This window comes from Elgaria multicarinata, chromosome 8 (assembly GCF_023053635.1).
Source record: "Elgaria multicarinata webbii isolate HBS135686 ecotype San Diego chromosome 8, rElgMul1.1.pri, whole genome shotgun sequence".
In the NCBI taxonomy this organism is placed as follows: domain Eukaryota; kingdom Metazoa; phylum Chordata; class Lepidosauria; order Squamata; family Anguidae; genus Elgaria; species Elgaria multicarinata.
Genome location: NC_086178.1, coordinates 11,141,073 through 11,160,749, shown reverse-complemented (window position 1 = coordinate 11,160,749; position 19,677 = coordinate 11,141,073). Strand labels below are relative to the sequence as shown.

The 19,677-nt window shown below is 43.5% G+C and overlaps 1 protein-coding gene across 1 annotated transcript in view; it reads right to left on the bottom strand.

Annotated features, from left to right (window-relative positions):
- Window positions 1-345: 345 nt before the first annotated feature.
- LOC134402436 (cytochrome P450 2J5-like) overlaps window positions 346-19,677 on the bottom strand; it is a 58,476-nt gene continuing 39,144 nt past the window's right edge. Inside the window, exons 4-9 of the mRNA XM_063131875.1 lie at window positions 18,427-18,587; window positions 16,506-16,682; window positions 14,497-14,638; window positions 3,249-3,436; window positions 1,843-1,984; window positions 346-799 (exon numbers count right to left, since the gene is read on the bottom strand). Coding sequence (XP_062987945.1) covers window positions 609-799; window positions 1,843-1,984; window positions 3,249-3,436; window positions 14,497-14,638; window positions 16,506-16,682; window positions 18,427-18,587 — 1,001 coding nt within the window. The 3' untranslated portion in view covers window positions 346-608. The remainder of the gene's footprint in view (window positions 800-1,842; window positions 1,985-3,248; window positions 3,437-14,496; window positions 14,639-16,505; window positions 16,683-18,426; window positions 18,588-19,677) is intronic.

The window sequence follows — 19,677 nt, the reverse complement described above, 5'->3', positions numbered from 1 at the left end:
GAAATTCATATAAGTTCAGGGTTTTTTGGATGCTCTGAAGCATGGTTGAAGAGGTAAGTACTCTCTTGTAAAAACACTGGCTAGAATATTTGCAAGTACATCTTGTCATCCTCTAATAAGGCTCCCCAGACATGGATTAAGAGGTAAGTATAGTCTTGTCAAGACACACTGGCTGAAATGTTTGCAAGAACATCTCCTCACCCTCTCCCTCACCTCACCCTCTACACATCCTCCTTCCCTTGTTCTCTCCTTCTTTAGCTCTCCTTCTGCCTCCTGCAACATTGGGTTGTTCAATGGCTCTGCTCCAGGAAAGCCCTGTCTGATCTTCCCCAGGTAGCTGCAATCATGGTTCAAGCCAAATTCTTGGTCAGCCGGCAAGTGAGTGCTGAGGATTGTGTTTGCCTTGACCGAATGCCTACTAAGGCCAGGAGAGATGGGGGACGCATTGGTGAGCCCTGCCAGCTCACTCCAGTCATACACAGAAAGAATTCAGTACTGAGCATTTGTGCATAAACAGCAAATTCAGGGTGGTGTTTTTTTCATAACTGAAAAGTAAGGAGGGAGAAATTTACGGTAATTAGTAAGCCATTTTAAATGCATTTATCTGTTTATGATGAGCTACTGTGAGGAACAGCACAGATTTTATAAGGCGGGGGTTGGAATGTGAGCCCCATGACAGGATCTTGACTGAGTTTTTTCACTCCTTCCGGCAGCTGAAACCTGAATGCCCTCAGCAGTTTGATCAAGAAGATGAAGAGCTCGATTCTCGCCAGCTGCTCCGTCAAACACACCCGAGCTCCTGTGGAGGACATAAGGGAAAAGCAATGAGTGAGTAATATGTCCTAATCAGGAACTAGGTGTGAATCTGAGAAAAGAACATGAGTTGTTACCCTCTTCCCCACGCCATACCTTCAAATGCTAAAATGCTTGAAATGGGGCACTACTCTGGAAGGAGGGCAGAAGGAGAGAGTGTGGAATAGTGTGGTGTAGTGGTTAGAGTGATGGACTAGGATTTGGGAGATCCAGGTTCTAATCACCACTCCGGAATGTAGCTGACCAGGTGGCTTTGGGCCAGTTTCTGACTCTCAGCCTCACCTACCTCACAGGGCTGGTTTGAGAATAAAAAGTAGAAGAGGAGGATTAGGTAAGCCTGCCTTGGCTCCTGGCAAGAAAAAAAGGTAGGATATAAAGTAATAATAAATAAATACGATTAAGCCTGCTGAATATTTCCAGTAGCTGTGATTAAGCCTGCTGAATATTTCCGGTATCTATGATTAAGCCTGCTGAATATTTCCGGTATATCCAGTTTGAGAGGAGCAGAACTGAAGGGCAATGGGTTAAATCCAGCCCACCTGATTCCAATCCAGTCCTCCAGGTGTCCCCAGAAGTCCCCAGCCCATTTCCTCTGATGTTTTTGTGGTTTCCCAGTGTCTGCTGTTTTCCCCATTCTGAAAGACTGAAACGGCTCTCCTAATAGGGCTTTAGGTACTAGCTGGAGAAGGTTGCAGTGGCAATTTTGGTATTTTGCCCCACCCACTTCAGCTGTGGCTCCAGCCTATCTCCACTTCCCCTCTGCCCACCACTGGGAGGCATCACCTAGACATTATGTAGAGGAAAAGCAGGGAAGAAAAAGCTGATAGTGCAGCGCTCAGATCTGAATTCTGCCCTGAAGCCAGAACAGGACACAGTGGATTAACCGCCTCATGTAGGGTAGCTCAATATCTGATGAAAAGAAGTGGGATGGTTTTAGGCTTGCCTGAAATGAAGTCAGATGGCGTCTCCTGGGAACAACTCAGTAGATATGTGTACAAATCACAAGCAGGTTCAGATTTCTGCATTTACCTGCTCCGAATGGCAGAAATTCTTTTCTAGTCACAAAATTTCCATCCTTGTCCAAAAAATGATTTGGGTTGAACTCTTTAGGAGTCTCCCATCGCTTAGGATCCAGAAGAACAGAGCGCAGGTCTGGAATAACAAGGGTCCCCTGCAAGAAAGAAATAACGGACTGGGAATGTATCGAGAAGAGCGGCTTTCAGGATTGGTCCCCACTTTCCCAGTGCTAAGCAATGCGACCACACATACTTTCCTCAGAACTGAGGACTCCCTCGGGACTGGTCCTCTGAGGGGCTGTTTGAGGCATAGCTAGATGGGGTGATATCCCGGGGATCATCCCAGGATCATCCTTGTACGCCCACATGACACGCAGGGAATCCCGGGAGCAGGGAGGGATAATCCCTCCCTTTCCCCGTGATATCACCCTACTCCTTTTTCTTGGTTTTTCCATGGTCTCGGGATGATCCAGAGAACGTGGAAAGTGTGTCCCACCATCCCGGTTTGTCTGGGCTCCTTGCAAATAACTGCAAGGAGCTGGGAGCCAGTCAAGGGGCACAGAGCTCCTATTTATTTATTTGTTTGAACATTTATATCCCACCCTATATCACAAGGACCTCAAGGTGGCCTACAGATAAAATCACACATATAAATTAGAATAAATATACAATTCTAAAACAAATCAAACCATTAATACGTTAAAACCAATATGAAATTTTAAAACAGTTAAATCCAACTAAAACAAGACAGTGTGCAGGCTGGTGGATTTAGCCATCAAAGGCTCTGTTAAAGGCCAGAGCTGTTGCTTTGAGGTTTTATGTTTAACGGGGTGCAGTTGGGGGGTGGGGGGAAGAAAGACTTCCGGCATAGCAGCATTTTCCTGCCCCGGGGAAGCACATCTGTACTTCAAATGCTTTCTGCGCCCACCTTGAATATAATCAGAACGTCCCTTTCCTGTTCGCAACCTGCACAGGGCAGGGGAAGAACTCGGAGGAGGTGTTTCAGTTCATCCCTCAATATCATGTGCTCTTTAATAACAATGTGGATGCATCTATCTGTCTGTCCGACATGCCACAGCACCATGATTGTGAAACTTTTTCACCTGAAACTTCTCACGAGTATTAAGGGATCCCTAGGGATGTGTGCAGCTTGTTTTAAAACTGCATTAATTTCAATTGTTGCATTGTTGCTAGGCTTTATTTGTGTGGTTTTTTTTAACACAATATTTTTAAACTTTTAAAGTTGTATATTGTATTTCACTGTGTTCTATTTCATGTTTTTAATGGTTGTAAAGCACTCAAAGAGTTCCAGGTATTGGGAAGTATAAAAGTGAAATAAATAAATAAATAAATAAATAAAATAATTAATTTTAAATCATTTGAAGTGCATTCATCTGCAGCTGTCATTATATTCTGTACCTTGGGAAGTAGAAAACCACCCAGCTTCACGTCCTCTGAACATTGTCTTGGGGCCCCAAAAAAGAAGGCATAGTTTGATCGCTGTATCTCATGAATCACAGCATTAGTGTAGGGGACTTTCTTTAGATCTTGATAGGAGATGGATTGAGAAGAAACGAAAACATCTTCTATCTCCTTGAGGACTTTATCTGAAGAAAATGATGGAGATAGAAGCTTTATTTTTGAATATTACTTTTTATTACTGAAAGCTTAAGTAATCATTGGCAGCTATTTATTATACATGAAATAATTTCATATAAACCTCAAATATCATTTTATTACGTTTATATCCCAACTTTTCTCCAAGGAGCTCAAGCCCGCCATAGATGGTTCTCCCCTATCATTAATCATCCTAGGTAGGGCTGTGTTCCGCTTTGCTTAGGGTTGTAGAAGTGGCATCGGAGCGGCCTGATTTGCCTCCAGTAAAGGCGGAGGAGGTGCGAGTTGGGGCGCAGTGGAGCGACAGGGAGTGGGACGCTGATTTGCTGAGCGGTCCTCTTGTTTTCGGCACTCCACCCGCCATTTTGGTTTTTCCCCCATAGGATTGTATTGGTGCTTTAAAAAAAAAAAAAAAAGATCCCTGAAACTTACTGTGCATAGACATTGATGATTGGGTGTCATTTGTGTCAGATTTTCAGAAATTTTGTCGTGCGGTTTGCTTGCTATAAGTTTTATAGAATGGCTAAAACGGGAGGGGGGAGCGCTTTTTCCACCTTGATGATTGACAGATTCAACGCCTAATCATGATAAGTGATCACCTGATGTGAAGTGTCCTCCAATCACAATGTTTGAGGGGGGAATAAGCAAAACGGGATACTTAGTAACTTGGGATACTAGTAACTTTGATTTCTTTGTCTTTCGATCAGACTTTTTTCAGTGTTTTGAAGCAGTAAACTTACACAACCTTAAATCATATACTAAGTAAAATAACAGATAGGCAACACACCACTGCAAGGTGCCTACCATCACCTTGGGGAACAACTGAATAGATGTGGTGCAAGGGAATGATGTCCATACAGCATGTGGACGTGCCCAGTGCACACTGCCCTGCCTTGGGGGGGGTCATCAGAACCCTCTAAAGCAGTGGTTCTCAACCTTCCTAATGCCGCGACCCTTTAATACAGTTCCTCATGTTGTGGTGACCCCCAACCATAAAATTATTTTCGTTGCTACTTCATAACTGTAATTTTGCTACTGTTATGAATCGTCATGTAAATATCTGATATGCAGGATGTATTTTCATTGTTACAAATTGAACATAATTAAAGCATAGTGATTAATCACAAAAACAATATGTAATTATATATTGTGAAATATTTATTTCTAATTACAAATAAATGACCATCGGAAATATGTGTTTTACGATGGTCTTAGGCGACCCCTGTGAAAGGGTCGTTCGACCCCCAAAGGGGTCGCGACCCACAGGTTGAGAACCGCTGCTCTAAAGGTTAGCCATTGGAGAAGCCAATGACATGCACAAGTTGAAGTGTGATGTTGTTTCTCAAAGGCACATACCTAGACAGGACCGGTCAAATGACTGGAATCCCCTTTCCCTCTTGGCACGTCCACTTTCCCCTTACAGGTAATAAAGTCAGACAAACCTTTTTTTTAAAAAAAATCTTGTTATGATTATTCCTAGATTCAGCAACACTGCTGCTTTTAATTCCACCACTCCTGTGTTTATTTATTTATTAAATTTATATACTACCCCATAGCCAAAGCTCTCCTGGCTTTCCCTCTACAGTGAAGTCAGGCAGGCTTTCATTGTGATTCAAGTTCTTATTGTTGTTGTGATTATTATTATTAATATTACTAGTACTGCTATTATTAACATTATTATTATCGTTTACTAATGACTGTGTGATGATCACAGTGCAGTCAATCAAGTCTGAAGCAAGGAAGATAAAGGTTTACTCTTATCCTCCTCCCCCCCCCTATTAGTTATGGGATGCAAAAGGCATCTCTCTGTGCTGTTCCCGCCTCACAGGGCTGGTTTGCATTACTGGCTTTGATGGCCTGGAAAGTGGAAACAATCCTTGGCTCACTTACTTGTGCCCCCAGAAATGTCTGCTGCATGCCCGCCTTCCCGCCTCCACCTGGGTGCTCTCGTTGTGGGGTAATGGGATCTGCTGCCAGGGACTTACTTCCCCATAGATCTATGGCACAGTGTGTGTGTGTGTGTGTGTGTGTGTGTGTGTGTGTGTGTGTGTGTATGTGTGTGTAGCACCTCTCTGCCTGCCTCTCTGGCCTCCTGGTGCCTGGGAGATGTAGATGGGCTGTGTGGGTCAACCCCACAAGCCCCTTGCATGCTTGCTCCCAGTGCTTCAGGCCAGGGCATAGCCACCACCTGCTGCCACATCTCCTCTTCTGTGCCTGCCTCACAGGGCTGGTTTGTGTGTGTTTTGCTTTGACTCAGGGCATTAGTCCTTCCTGGTGATGAAAAGGCAGCTGCATTGCTGCTGCGCTCACCCTGTTGAAGTTCCTTGTTAATTTTTGAAGTGTTGAAAATTCTTATTTAGGTTTATCTTTAAGTATTCCCCACAATGGCATGTTGGGATTTCCTTTCAAATGGCCATGAATAGGGATCTATTTATTTAGAAGCCCATTTAGCTGTCTGCAGCTTACAAAATCCCTGAGATAGAGGGACGTACTAAAACAAAGGACAGTACTTGCCCATAAAGAAACCATACTTGCCCATAAAAAAACCATATTTGCCCATAGGAATCCATTGCAAAGCGCTTGCCCATAGCAATCTATAGGACAGAATTGTCCATAGAGAAACCATACTTACTTGCCCATAGGGATCTATTGCAAAGCGCTTGCCCATAGCAGTCTATAGGACAGAATTGTGCATAGAGAAACCATCCTTGCCCATAGGGATCCATTGCAAAGCGCTTGCCCATTGCAATCTATAGGGGAGAATTGTCCTATGTTTCCCTATGGGCAAGCGCTTTGCAATGGATTCCTATGGGCAAGTATGGTTTCCCTATGGGCAAGTACTGTCCTTTGTTTCAGTATGTGCCTGAGATAGATGCATTTCTGAAAATGGGGTGGGGGATTTTTACATATTCACCAAAAATCACTGGATGCTCAGATTTGCTTCAAACTGGCCATGAATGTGGATACGTGGATAAGCTCTCATGATGCCGATCTTGAGGATTCTATAATGTTAAAAGTGATGTAGATGTAGAAAGGTTTGTTAATCAGTTTTTTTAAAATCGGTTTTTAATGCTTTTTGTGTGTATGTTCTGTGTTTTAGAGTTCTAAATTTTGTATACTTGTTTTTACCTCAATTTTAGAATTTCTGTAAACCGCCCAGAGAGCCCTGGCTATGGGAGCGGTATATAAGTGTAATAAATAAAATAAATAAATAAATAAATAAATTTGGGGTTAGGGTTGATGGTTAAAAAGTTAAAAAATCACTAAAAATCAGGGCATGCTTGGATTTGCTTCAAACACAGCATGAATGTGGATGTAGGTGGAAGCTGGGATGGTGCCCATTTTCAAGTTTGTATCTTGAAAAATGACAGAGATATTTGCATTTCTGAAAATGGGGTGGGGGATTTTGACATATTCGCCAAAAATCACTGGATGCTTGGATTTGCTTCAAACTGGCCATGAATTTGGATACATGGATAAGCTCTCATGGTGCTGATTTTGAGGTTTCTAACATTAAAAGTAAAAAAGTTATAGGCATTTGATTTTTAATGCAAGTCTATGGGGGAAACACAGAGCTCCGATCCGGATCCGGAGCCCCGCCATGGAGCGGAGCAGACCATAGGCGGATCGGCGTGTGGCGGAGCACACCAAATCTGGAAGTTGCGGATTGGGATCCACAGTGGATCGGGGTGTGTGTGTCTGTACACAGCCCTAATCCTAAATACTCTGCGAGGTAGGTTAGGCTGAGAAATACAGACTGGTGTAAAGTCGCCCCACTCTGTGGGGATACGAACCTGGGTTTCTCCATCCTAGTTCTCCATCTTAGTTCGACCCTAGCACTGACCATAACATAGCTGGGCTAAGATTCAAAGCCTGAGGTAGGATTGGTTAAAAGAACAGTGCTATCACTGTAGAGATATATTGGAAAAGAAATAAGAACTTGGTCCCCAAATCCACGTTATGAATAAATCTGAAAATGTTGAAGATTATGATTGCCAGTTCTTAGTTTGCTACTCTTCTTTATCATCAGTTTTATTTAGGCTGTGATTTTGTATTTTGTGCTAATGGTTTGTAGACTGCGTTGGCTCTGGCCTCTGAAGCAAGGTTGATTGATACACACTGACAAACACACGATGTAGCCCATATACTTTTTCTAGTTTTACACTGAGAAGATATGGAACGGGATGGGAGGATAGAAGTTAGTATAGATTCTTGTCATTGTCAGACCATTACAGCAGGTCTAGCCCTGCTATAGAGCAAGATGAAGCAATCACCCAAGGCAGCAGATGGATTGGCAGATTTTGTTCATTACAAATTTGTTCTCTCTTCCTTTTCTGCTGCTATTTTATTGGCTAAACAACAGTATTTTTCTCTTCTAATTCAGTCTCAAGCTAAGTGCCCTCAGCAGCTTTTTATTTATTATTTATTTGATTTATTTATTACATTTTTATACCGCCCAATAGCCGAAGCTCTCTGGGTGGTTCACAAAAATTAAAACCACAATAAAACAACCAACAGGTTAAAAGCACAATTACGAAATACAGTATAAAAAGCGCAACCAGGATAAAACCACACAGCAAAATCGATATAAGATTAAAATACAGAGTTAAAACAGTAAAATTTAAATTTAAGTTAAAATTAATTGTTAAAATACTGAGTGAATAAAAAGGTCTTCAGCTGGTGACGAAACCAGTACAGTGTAGGCGCCAGGCGGACCTCTCTGGGGAGCTCGTTCCACAATCGGGGTGCCACAGCGGAGAAAGCCTTCCTCCTAGTAGCCACCTGCCTCACTTCCTTTGGCAGGGGCTCACGGAGAAGGGCCCCTGTAGATGATCTTAAGGTCTGGGCAGGTACATATGGGAGGAGGCGTCCCTTCAAATAACCTGGCCCCAAACCATTTAGGGCTTTAAATTTCAATACCAGCACTTTGAATTGGGCCCGGACCTGGACTGGCAGCCAATGGAGCTGGAAAAGGACTGGCGTAATGTGATCTCGCCGGCCAGTCCCCGTTAGTAAACGGGCTGCCCTATTTTGTACCAGCTGAAGCTTCCGGACCGTTTTCAAAGGCAGCCCCACGTATAACGCATTGCAGTAATCCAAGCGAGAGGTTATCAGAACATGGATAACTGTAGCTAGGCTATCTCTGTCCAGATAAGGGTGTAGTTGGTATATCAACCTAAGCTGATAAAAGGTGCTCTTTGCCTCTGAGTTCACCTGTGCCTCAAGTGACAGTTCTGGATCTAAAAGCACCCCCAAACTATGGACCTGATCCTTTAGGGAGAGTGCAACCCCGTCCAGGACAGGGCAAACATCACCTTGCCGGACAGATGAACCACCTGCTAACAGTACCTCCGTCTTGTCTGGATTGAGTCTCAGTTTGTTAGCCCTCATCCAGCCCAGGCACTGGTTCAGAACAGTCACTGCGTCACCTGGGTTTGATGAAAAGGAAAGGTAGAGCTGGGTATCATCCACATGTTGATGACTCCTCAGTCCACATCTCCGGATAACCTCCCCCAGCGGCTTCATGTATATGTTAAACAGCATAGGGGATAAGATAGAGCCCTGTGGGACCCCATGGCTTAGGAGCCATGGTACAGAGCAATAATCCCCCAGCACCACCTTCTGGAATCGGCCATTCAAGTAGGAGCGGAACCACTGCAACGCAGTACCTCCAACTCCCAGCTCAGACAACCTATCCAGAAGGATACCATGGTCGATGGTATCGAAGGCCGCTGAGAGGTCCAGGAGAACCAACAGGGTCACTCTCCCCCTGTCTCTCTCCCGACAGAGGTCATCCCACAGGGCGACCAAGGGAGTTTCCATTCCAAAAGCAGGCCTGAAATCCGATTGAAATGGATCTAGATAATCCGTTTCATTCAAGAGTGCCTGGAGTTGTCCTGCAACCACCCGCTCAAGCACCTTGCCCAGGAAAGGGATATTAGCCACCGGCCTGTAGTTGTTAACATCCTCCAGGTCCAGGTTAGGCTTCTTCAGGAGTGGTCTAATTACCGCCTCTTTTAAAGAGGCCGGCACCACTCCCTCTCTCAAGGAGGCATTTACAACCTCCTGGACCCAGCCGGTGATCCTTTCCTTATTTGATGTAATGAGCCATGAGGGGCAAGGGTCAAGCACTCAGGTGGTAGACCGGACTTGGCCAAGCACCTTGTCCACATCCTCGGACCTCAATAACTGAAACTCATCCAATAAAACTGAACCGGACGGCGCTCTGAACGCCTCTACTAGTGGAGCTGCATTAAGTGTGGTGTCCAATTCATGACGAATCTGAGCGACTTTATCTTCAAAGTGCCGTGCAAACTCGTCACAGCGTGCTACCGAGGGTTCCACCATCTTTCACCCTGGCCCAGAGTGTAACAGGCCGCGAACCACCCAGAAAAGCTCCGCAGGACGACACTGAGAAGACGCAATGCTGGCGGAAAAGAACTGTCTCTTTGCCACCCTCACCGCCACAGAGTAGGCTCAATAGTGAGCTCTAACCCGTGTTCGATCAGACCCAGCATGAGTTTTCCTCCACCTGCGTTCTAGCCGTCTCCCCTCTTGCTTCATTGCCCTCAGCTCAGGTGTATACCAAGGAGCTGACCAGGCTCTGCTCAGAGGGAGAGGATGCTTGGGCGCGATCGTGTCAACCGCCTGAGTCATCTCTGCATTCCACAGAGCGACCTGGGCTTCGACAGGAGCACCGGCCAAATCAGCAGGAAAATCCCCCAGAGCCCTCTGGAATCCATCGGAGTCCATTAGCCTCCGGGGTCGGACCATTTTAATAGGCCCCCCACCCTTGCAGAGGGGAAAGGCCGCCGAGAGTCAAAACCTCAATAGGAAGTGATCCGACCATGACAAGGGGGTAGATGTTAGTTCCCCCACTTCCAGATCAGTATCCTCCTGTCCAGTCGAGAAAACCAGATCAAGCGTGTGTCCCTTTGCATGTGTTGGGCCGATGACATGTTGAGACAGCCCCATGGTTGTCGTGGCAGCCAAAAGTCCTGAGCCACTCCGGATACAGCATCCTTGGCATGGAAGTTGAGATCCCCTAGAACCACCATCCTGGGGGTCCTCAACACCAGGTCCGAGACAACCTCCGTCAGCTCAGGCAGGGAGACTGTTGGGCAGCGGGGTGGACGGTACACCAGCAGAATCCCTAATCTGTCTCGAGTACCCAACACACAGTACAAACACTCAATATTTTATGTCATTTGACACTCTTCTGAAACCCAGTCCACCCTCCCTTCCTCCCTCCTTGTCTGCTCAGGATTTTGCTACTTTCTTCAACACCAAAATCCAATCAATTAGCTCTGAGCTCGCTATTACTATCTCTTCCCCAACATTCACTTCTCAACTTCCAGTTCCCCCTGTAATTTTCTCTGCATTTCCTCTGATTGCTGCAAATGAACTTACTAGTATAATGCATTCTTTGAAGCCCTCCACCTGCCCTCTTGATCCTATCCCTTCTCGCGTCTTTATCAATCTTACGTCTACCGTTCTTCCTTCCCTACTCCACATTATTAACACTTCTCTGTCTTCTGGCACATGTCCTTCTGCCTTTAAGCATGCTTCAGTCTCCCCCATTCTAAAAAAAATCCTCTCTCGATATGTTTTCTCTTGCTAATTATTGCTCTATTTCTTTGCTGCCATTTGTGTCAAAAGTCTTGGAACGAGTGGTTTATTCCCGGTGTCTTCATTTTCTTTCTAGTTCTTTGGCCTTGGGTCCTTTTCAGTCTGGCTTTCATCCTCTGCATTCTACTGAGACAGCTCTTACTAAGATTACCAATAATCTTCTTATCGCCAAATCTAAAGGCCTGTTTTCGGTTCTTATTCTTTTGGATCTTACTGCGGCCTTTGATACGATTGATCATGACCTCGTATTGGCTACCCTATGTGACCTTGGATTCTGCAAATCTGTCTATGACTGGTTTGCTGCCTGTCTTTCAGGTTGCTCATTTAGCGTGTGTGCTAATGGCCACTCGTCTTCTTCTTTTCCTCTTTGAGTTGGGATGCCACAGGGCTCAGTACTTGGCCCAGTACTTGGCCCTTTGTTGTTCTCTTTATACATGATATCTTTAGGTAATCTTATTCATTCTCATGGCCTCCAATATCATCTGTACGCAGATGATACACAATTGTATCTCTCTTCTCCCGAACTTTCTTCTGACATTCAGGCTAGGATCTCAGCCTGTTTGTCTGACATCTCAGCCTGGATGCTTCAGCTTCGCTTAAAACTAAACATGACAAAACCAGTATTGCTTGTCTTCCCTCCTAAACCATCCCCTCGCACTTCATTCTTTGTTACTGTTAGTAATGTCACACTTTAGCCTGTGGAAGAAGCTCGTAGTCTTGGCTTCATATTTGATTCTTCACTTTCCTTCTCCTCACATGTCGAGGCTGTAGCCAAGTCCTGCCGCTTTTTCCTATATAACATTGCTAGGATCCATCTGTTCTTATCTGTACATTATTATTATTATTATTATTATTATTATTATTATTATTATTAATTTATTTATTTATTTATATAGTGCCATCAATGTACATGGTGCTGTACAGAGTAAAACAATAAAGTAGCAAAACCCTGCCGCATAGGCTTACATTCTAATAAAATCATAATAAAACAATAGGAAGGGGAAGAGAATGCACCAAACAGGCTCAGGGTAGAGTAAAACTAACAGTATAAAAGTATTCTGCCAAGACTCTTGTACACACTTTAGTTATCTCCCGTTTGGACTTTAGTAATCTTCTCTTGTCTGGTCTTCCTTCTATTATTATTATTATTATTATTATTATTATTATTATTATTATTTATTTATATAGCACCATCAATGTACATGGTGCTGTACAGAGTAAAACAGTAAATAGCAAGGCCCTGCCGCATAGGCTTACAATCTAATAAAATCATAGTAAAACAATAAGGAGGGGAAGAGAATGCCAACAGGCACAGGGTAGGGTAAGCAGGCAGGTCTCTCTTCACCATTCTGCAGCCAAGATTATTTTCTTGGCTCATCACTTTGACCATGTTTCTCCTTTGTTGAAAACTCTCCACTGGCTTCCAATTCCTTATAGAATTCAATATAAGCTTCTTTTGCTGACATTTAAAGCATGCCATGGTCTTGCGCCTTCTTATCTCTCCACTCTCATTTCACTCTGTCATCCCCCTCGTATCCTCCATTCTTCAAATGCTATGTTGCTCTTCCGCCCAGGAGTTTCTATCTCTCTTGCCCGGCTTTGCCCATTCTCTTTAGCTGCCCCGTTTGCTTGGAATGCTCTTCCAGAGAATCTACGAACTACAACTTCCATCTTAGATTTTAAACGCATTTGAAAACTCATCTGTTTTCTATAGCTTTTGGTATTTTAGCCTGATTTTACTGTTCTCATTACTATGATTATTCCTTATTTTTGTTTTGTGTAACCCCTTTCCCCTTTATATGTTTTAATGTGATTTTAGACTGTAAGCCTCTAGGCAGGGTATTGCTGTTTTATTTGTATATTCTGTATAGCACCAAGTACATTGTTGGTGCTATAATAATAATAATAATAATAATAATAATAATAATAATAATAATAATAGTGCCATGAGGTAGCAGGGTGGAGAGGTGCAAAACGTTCCATGAGCCACCTGAGCATGTATCAACCATGTCTGTTCCTCCTAGATCCCAGTTTTATTGCACATTTGTCATTTTGCTATTACTCATTTCATAGTCATTCAACAGCTGTTTCATTTTTTCTTGTTTATTTTAATTCTGTCAAGTTGTCATTCATGGTTATGGGTGGCAGAAACTGATCCTGATTAGACAACATGCTAAGCCAGGGTGGTTAAGCATCTTGGGCTAAACATTATGGCTTAGCATGTCATGTGAACCATTCCTAACTATGGTGTCTACATAATTTTGGTTTAAACATGCCCACTAACCATTGGTGCAAAAGGGTTAGTAACCTAACCGTAGCTTAGCATGTTGTCTGAACAGGCCACTAGACATCTTTCCCTAATCTGGATATGCTGGCTGGTGTTGATGGGAGTTGTAGTTCAACACATCTGCGGGGCGCCAAGTCAGGGATGGCTAAACTAGGGAAATGGTTGTGAAAAAGAAATATCTTGCATCAGAGGTAAATCCAACAGGGGCCCGTCTGCACGATGCTCCTTTCACTGCTTTTCCCCCTCAAAAACCTATAACGTCACAGTGTGACAAACACTGCAATGTCTGGGCAGGAATGAATGTGGAAGATCCTGCCCCGAAACTTCCTAGGATCAGTTACAGGGCCGTAATGAGCAGCAAATAGTGACTAATGATGGGGCTCTGAAAGTAATTAATTTTTCTTTCCGTTCAACTCTGTAGCAGTGAAAGGATGTCTCTGTGCACCTATAAAGCTTCAAAACAACAGGCACTCGCCTTCAATGCTAGGTAGCCATATTTAGCTCTCTTCTCCCACCTCGCCCCTGCTCCACGCAACTTTCCCTTCGGTCAATCAGCACTTCTTCGACCAGTCTGTGCTGAATTCAACTGAGGTCACACGGACTCCAAAACTGCTCTGAATCCTCAACGATGGGAAAATCCACTGCAAAATGTGTTCTGGGGGAAAAAAAGATTTGGGGCAAGAAATGCTGCACTAGCTATAAGAGGTCTGTTTGTCATCTGCCACGATCGACTTGCGGCCATGGTAGAACCCGGGTAAAAGCTCCGTATAGATACCCCACAGGTTATTTCAGTCTCCTCGGGTCTTCTGAAACTCTGATCATGAACTCTTTTACTTATAAGTAAGTTTCATTTTTTCACAGAACATTCTAGGAGGTACTGATAGAGATAAGGCAAAATGTGAAGTTTAAAAGCATCCTCATAGTGTTTGAAAGGTATGAAGCCTCAGGGGGAGAATCCTATTCATGTTTAGTCTGGAAAAAGAAGTCCTACATCTTCCAGCATTCCCCAACAAGCCATGCTGGCAGTTGTAAGACTTTTCCTTCAGTCTAAACATGTATAGGATTGTGCCCTAAAAGAATGACATGATTGGGATCAAGAGTGTCCCTTGCTCCCATGGGACAGATGTCTCTTACCTTGGATATCTGGATGATTTGTCAGGAGGACAAGTGCCCATCTCAGAGTAGTGGTGGTTGTCTCTGTTCCCGCGCCAAAGAAGTCGTGAATGTCCTGAGCCAGGTTCTCTTCATCAAAGGTAGAGTTGGGGTCATTCTTGTTCTGATGTTGAAATTTAATTTACAATGTATTATTTGTTTATTTATTGCATTTTTATACTGCCCAATAGCTGAAGCTCCCTGGGCAGTTCACAAATATTAAAACCATTCAAAGTATAAAATGAACAGTATAAAAACATGATATTAAAATACTATATAAAAGCGCAATCAGGATAAAACCAGCAGCAGTGCAGAAATACAAATTTAAAATACAAATTTAAAACAGCAAAGTTAAAATTGAATCTATAAACTGTTCAAATGCTGAGAGAATAAAAAGGTCTTCACCTGGTGTCTGAAAGAATATAGTGTAGGCGCTAGGCAAACCTCCTTAGGGAGCTCATTTCACAGCCGGGGTGGCACAGCAGAGAAGGCCCTGCCTCTCTTCCTTAGGCACGGACTCACAGAGAAGTGAGGATGACCTTAGGGTCTGGGGAGGTACATATGGGAGGAGGCGTTCCTTCAGATAGCCTGGCCCCAAGCCGTTTAGGGCTTTCAATGTTAATACCAGCACTTTGAATCGGGCCCGGACCTGGACTGGCAGCCAATGAAGCTGGAAAAGGCCTGGCGCAATGTGGTCTCATTGGCCAGTCCCTGTTAATAAATGTGCTGCCCTGTTTTGTACCAGTTGTACCAGTTTCCGGACCGTTTTCAAAGGCAGGCCTTCAGCACTTCCTTACTTTCTGTGTCAACTCTTACTATCCAAGGAGCAAATCATGTCTCATAGTTGAATGTTGTGAGATGCACACACTCATGTGCAGATTGCATCTTCTACTGCTTGTGAGGATGTTTGGATTAGGGTTATACTTGATGAAAAATGATTATTACATATATCACTGGACCCCCAAGGTGACATACAGATAAAGACATACAAACAATATAAAACAATAAATATACGTAGCTAAAAACAAATTAAACCATTAATCAAGCTAAAATCAGTATAGAATTTAGAAGCAGTAAAACCAATTAAAACAGTTAAAACAATGTACAAGCTTGATGAATTTAACCATTGTTAAAAAAACATGTCTTAACTTGGCACTGAAATGAAGCCAGCACCTGTGCTAGTTGGGCCTCCGTGCGGGGGGGGGGGCATTCCATGGCCGGGGCGCCACAACAAAGAAAGCCCTCTCCCATGCCCCACCATAGCGTATGTCTCGTGTTGGTGGAGTGCGGAGGAGGGCTCCTCCAAGAGATCTCAATTCTCCGGTAGGCTTATATAGGGAGAGGCGCTCCCTCAAGTATCGAGGTCCCAAGCTGTTTAGGACTTTAAATGTCATTTCTGACACCTTGAATTCTGACTGGAAGTGTATAGGCAGCCAGTGCAATTCTTTTAAGACCGGTGTTATGTGGTCTTTGTAAGATGTACAGGTCAGCAGTCTAGCTGCTTCATTTTTCACTAGCTGTGACTTCTGAGTCATCGTCAAGGGCAGCCCCACGTAGAGTGCATTGCAATAGTCTAATTGGGAAGTTACCAGTGGATGCACTACTGTGACTAGGTTAACGAATGCCCTGTAACTAATAATTAATGCCCTGTATTTCATATTCCTGATGCTCAACAACAGCCTTTCCCCCATCCTTAGTAATCTTGGTTGTGAGCTCTGTAGAGTGTATAGGTAACAGGGTTAACTGATACACTTTAACGGTTGACTATGCATCCTATGTGTGCAGTCAAGGTTCTAATCTGCATTTGTGACAGTGAGTATGGAAGCTTAACATTTATCCTCTATGCAGCTGTGCAAGAGTAGCTGTGACACTGCATGATTAGGGGAGCGATATTGGTATTTACCTCGAAGATCAGCTATTCTAGTTTAGGTGCTCTTTCACACTTCACCCTTTTATTCAGCAAAAGCATTGTGTAAAAAGCAGACACTTACTTTCTCCATCTGAAGTAGATAGAAATCCATGAAATCCTGTGGCTCATGAAAGGACAGTTGCTCCTTATGCTTTTTTATCTCCTCCTTTGCATATGAAAGCACCAGATGTGAGGCAGTTATTAACTTTTTGTGAGGCCCTGGAAGATGTTTCAGTATTGATGGGAACATTTCATACAGCTGAAAGGAAAACAAAATCAGAATCCTGTCATCATCAAGGAGGAGGTTGGGTAGCACAACCCCACTCTCAACCAGCCCCTTTGGATCAGCACTTCAGCTTCACTCTCTGGATTATTCTTGATGGCTTAATTATTAATTTGGTTCTCATTTGGTGAAAATCTGGATTTAGCATCTTCTTCTGAATACTGCAATTACTGGATTTTTGTGAACCGCCCAGAGAGCTTCAGCTATTGGGTGGTATAAAAATGTAATAAAATAAATAAATAAAATAATTTCTGGTCAGAGGATTCAAGGCACCACTGATATGTATTTGGGTGTGTGGGGGGTCTGGGTGTGGGGGGTCTATGTGTATGCATGTGTGTGCGCGTGCGTACTTTAGTAGGCAACACTCTTTTTTTCCTCATTAAGTTGCCAGAGATCATAACCTCAACACTGGTATCACAAATTACTAGTGATGCTAATTAGGTGAGCAGTTCTCCATTTGAAATGGTTTCCCTCCTTCATACTTAGGCCATAGCTAGATGGGGCTTTACCCTGGGGCGAAGGAAACCGGGATCCCCATGACAAACAGGGGAGCCTGGTTTCAGGGAGGGATGATCCCTCCCTTGCACTGGAATATGGCCCTACAGTTTGGGCCACTTTTTCTGGGGTCCTGGGCTGATCCTGAGACCACGGAATGTGTGGGCGGGTGTCATGGTTTGTCCTGGCTCCTTGCAGTTACTCATGATGAGCTTGGAGCTGCACATGGGTGTTCCCCTTCCTCTTAAAAAACAAAAAACAAAATGGTGGGCACAATGTCCTCTCCTTCTGAGGCCATTGCATGCTGTGTGTAAACAGAGGTGGAGATCTCACGATAAAAATATCTTGAGATCTTCACCCCTCCATTACACTAGACTGGTAGGTCTAGCTGAGGCCCCAGAGATGTGACGGCCCCAGTGAAAAATTATTAAAAACAAAAACAAAAAACCCACACCTGTTTTTTCCCTGAGCACCTTGAATTTCCTGGCAGAATTGAAGCGTCCGGTTATGACCTATATAGCCCTGTATGGTTTGGGACCAGGCTACCGGAAAGACCGCCTTTTCCCAATCCAGGCTGCCCAATTCTTAAGTTCTTCTGGAGAGGTCCTTTCTTTGAGACCACAACCTTCAGAGTCATGTTTGGTGGCAACCTGAGAAACAGCCTTTCTGCTGGCCACTCCCAAGCTCTGGAACTCCCTCCCAAGAGAGGCTGGGTTCTTCTGTCCTTCCATTCTTGTAAAAACATTAGGTACAAATCAAACAAATATCTTTTTTCCTGGGAGATTCAATAGTACTTCTATTTAATTTGATGCTTTATCATCAATTTATTCCTGATCTTTTTGAACTACTTTCAATACTTCAGAAAAAAGCAAGTTAGACACATAGTACATAAATGAATGCCCATTGCTAAACATGTTTGGATTTGACAGCCTTATAAGCCCCTTCCAACTCTACTATTCTATGATTCTATGATTGAGGATTCAGATCTCCAAAGAGTTCTGTGTGATATACGTGATCTCCTCACAACTTTTATCTTTACAGTAATTGTGAGAAATAGGTTATATGTTAGACAGGAAAGGACCCCATCTGAGGGTGGTATTGAAGACCTCTAGACTCACTCACTCCAACAGTCTAACCACAGTTGTGAAGTTTTTCAAGAATTCTGTGAGGGAAGATAGATCAAAGACAGAGTCCTGTCTCAGTTAGAGAGAAAAAGGATACTCACGACATGAAATATGCCGCCTACAAATTTTATAGAACTATTAACAGCTTCAGTCAATTTCTGGAATTTTTCATCTTCAAGAGAAAACCGGTGTCCAAAGGTCACAGCACATATCACATTGGAGACTGCATTAGTGATGGGCAAGGAAGGGTCAAGTGGCTGACCTGAAAAGTAAGGTTTATTTATTTATTTACAAAATGAGTATACTGCTCCATATATCTAACAAATTCCAGAGGAGTGAACATAAGAATTAAAACAGTAAAAGACACAAAATTTAAGCACCATTACAATTATCTATCTGCCTGTATATCTCAACAGAATGCCAGAGCCTTGGAGCAGCCGCTGAGAAGGCCCTCTCCCGCGTACCCATCCGGCGTGCCTGAGATGATGGTGGGACTGAGAGAAAGGCCTCCCCTGAAGATCTCAGAGCACAGATAAACCTGTTACTTTTTCAATGTTATGTTGTAAAGAGATATAACCAATGGATTATATAGATGTTATAAGGGAAATATAATGGCAAATGTATAATCAAAACAATTTTATAAGGATTTCTGAAAGGGGTCAGCTAAATGCGATGTTATATGAAAAACAGGAAAACATGACTTAACAGATGGAGGAGAGCAAAGGATATAACTCAAAACTTACAGAAAAACAGGAAAACATGACTTAACTGATGGAGGATCTTTTTCTGTAGAGATAATAGAGCAAAGGAAATAACTGTCAGAATGTACAGAAAAACAGGAAGGCATGACTGAAGCCCCTTTGTGAACAGTTAAAAATTATGGTCTTGTGGTCATGATAGGGGAAGAGAAACATATCTGTTGTTTGAACTCATGACCTTATGGGGGGAAGTGATGAAGAGGTAAACGGGGGAGGAGTTACAAGGCGTACCGGGATAGGCTGTAACCCTTGAAATACCTGACCAATGGGTAACCAGGGGAGGGACCACTTCGGCCAGGTTAAAGGTATAAAAGAGCTTCGCATCAGCTTGTGGGTGTGCCTACTTTGCTGGAGCACCCAGACTTGCAATTCTGTCTAATAAAATACTGGGTGTTAACTTTCACCATTTGTCCTTGAATTTTAATTTCAAATCGTGTTTCTAACACATGGGAGAATACTGTCTTTCAAATAACTGAGCTGTATAGGGCTTTATAGGTCATGACCAGCACTTTGAATTGTGCCCAGAAACAGACTGGAAGCCAGTGGAGCTGTTTTAACAGGGGAGTTGTATGTTCCCTGTAAACAGCCCCGGTC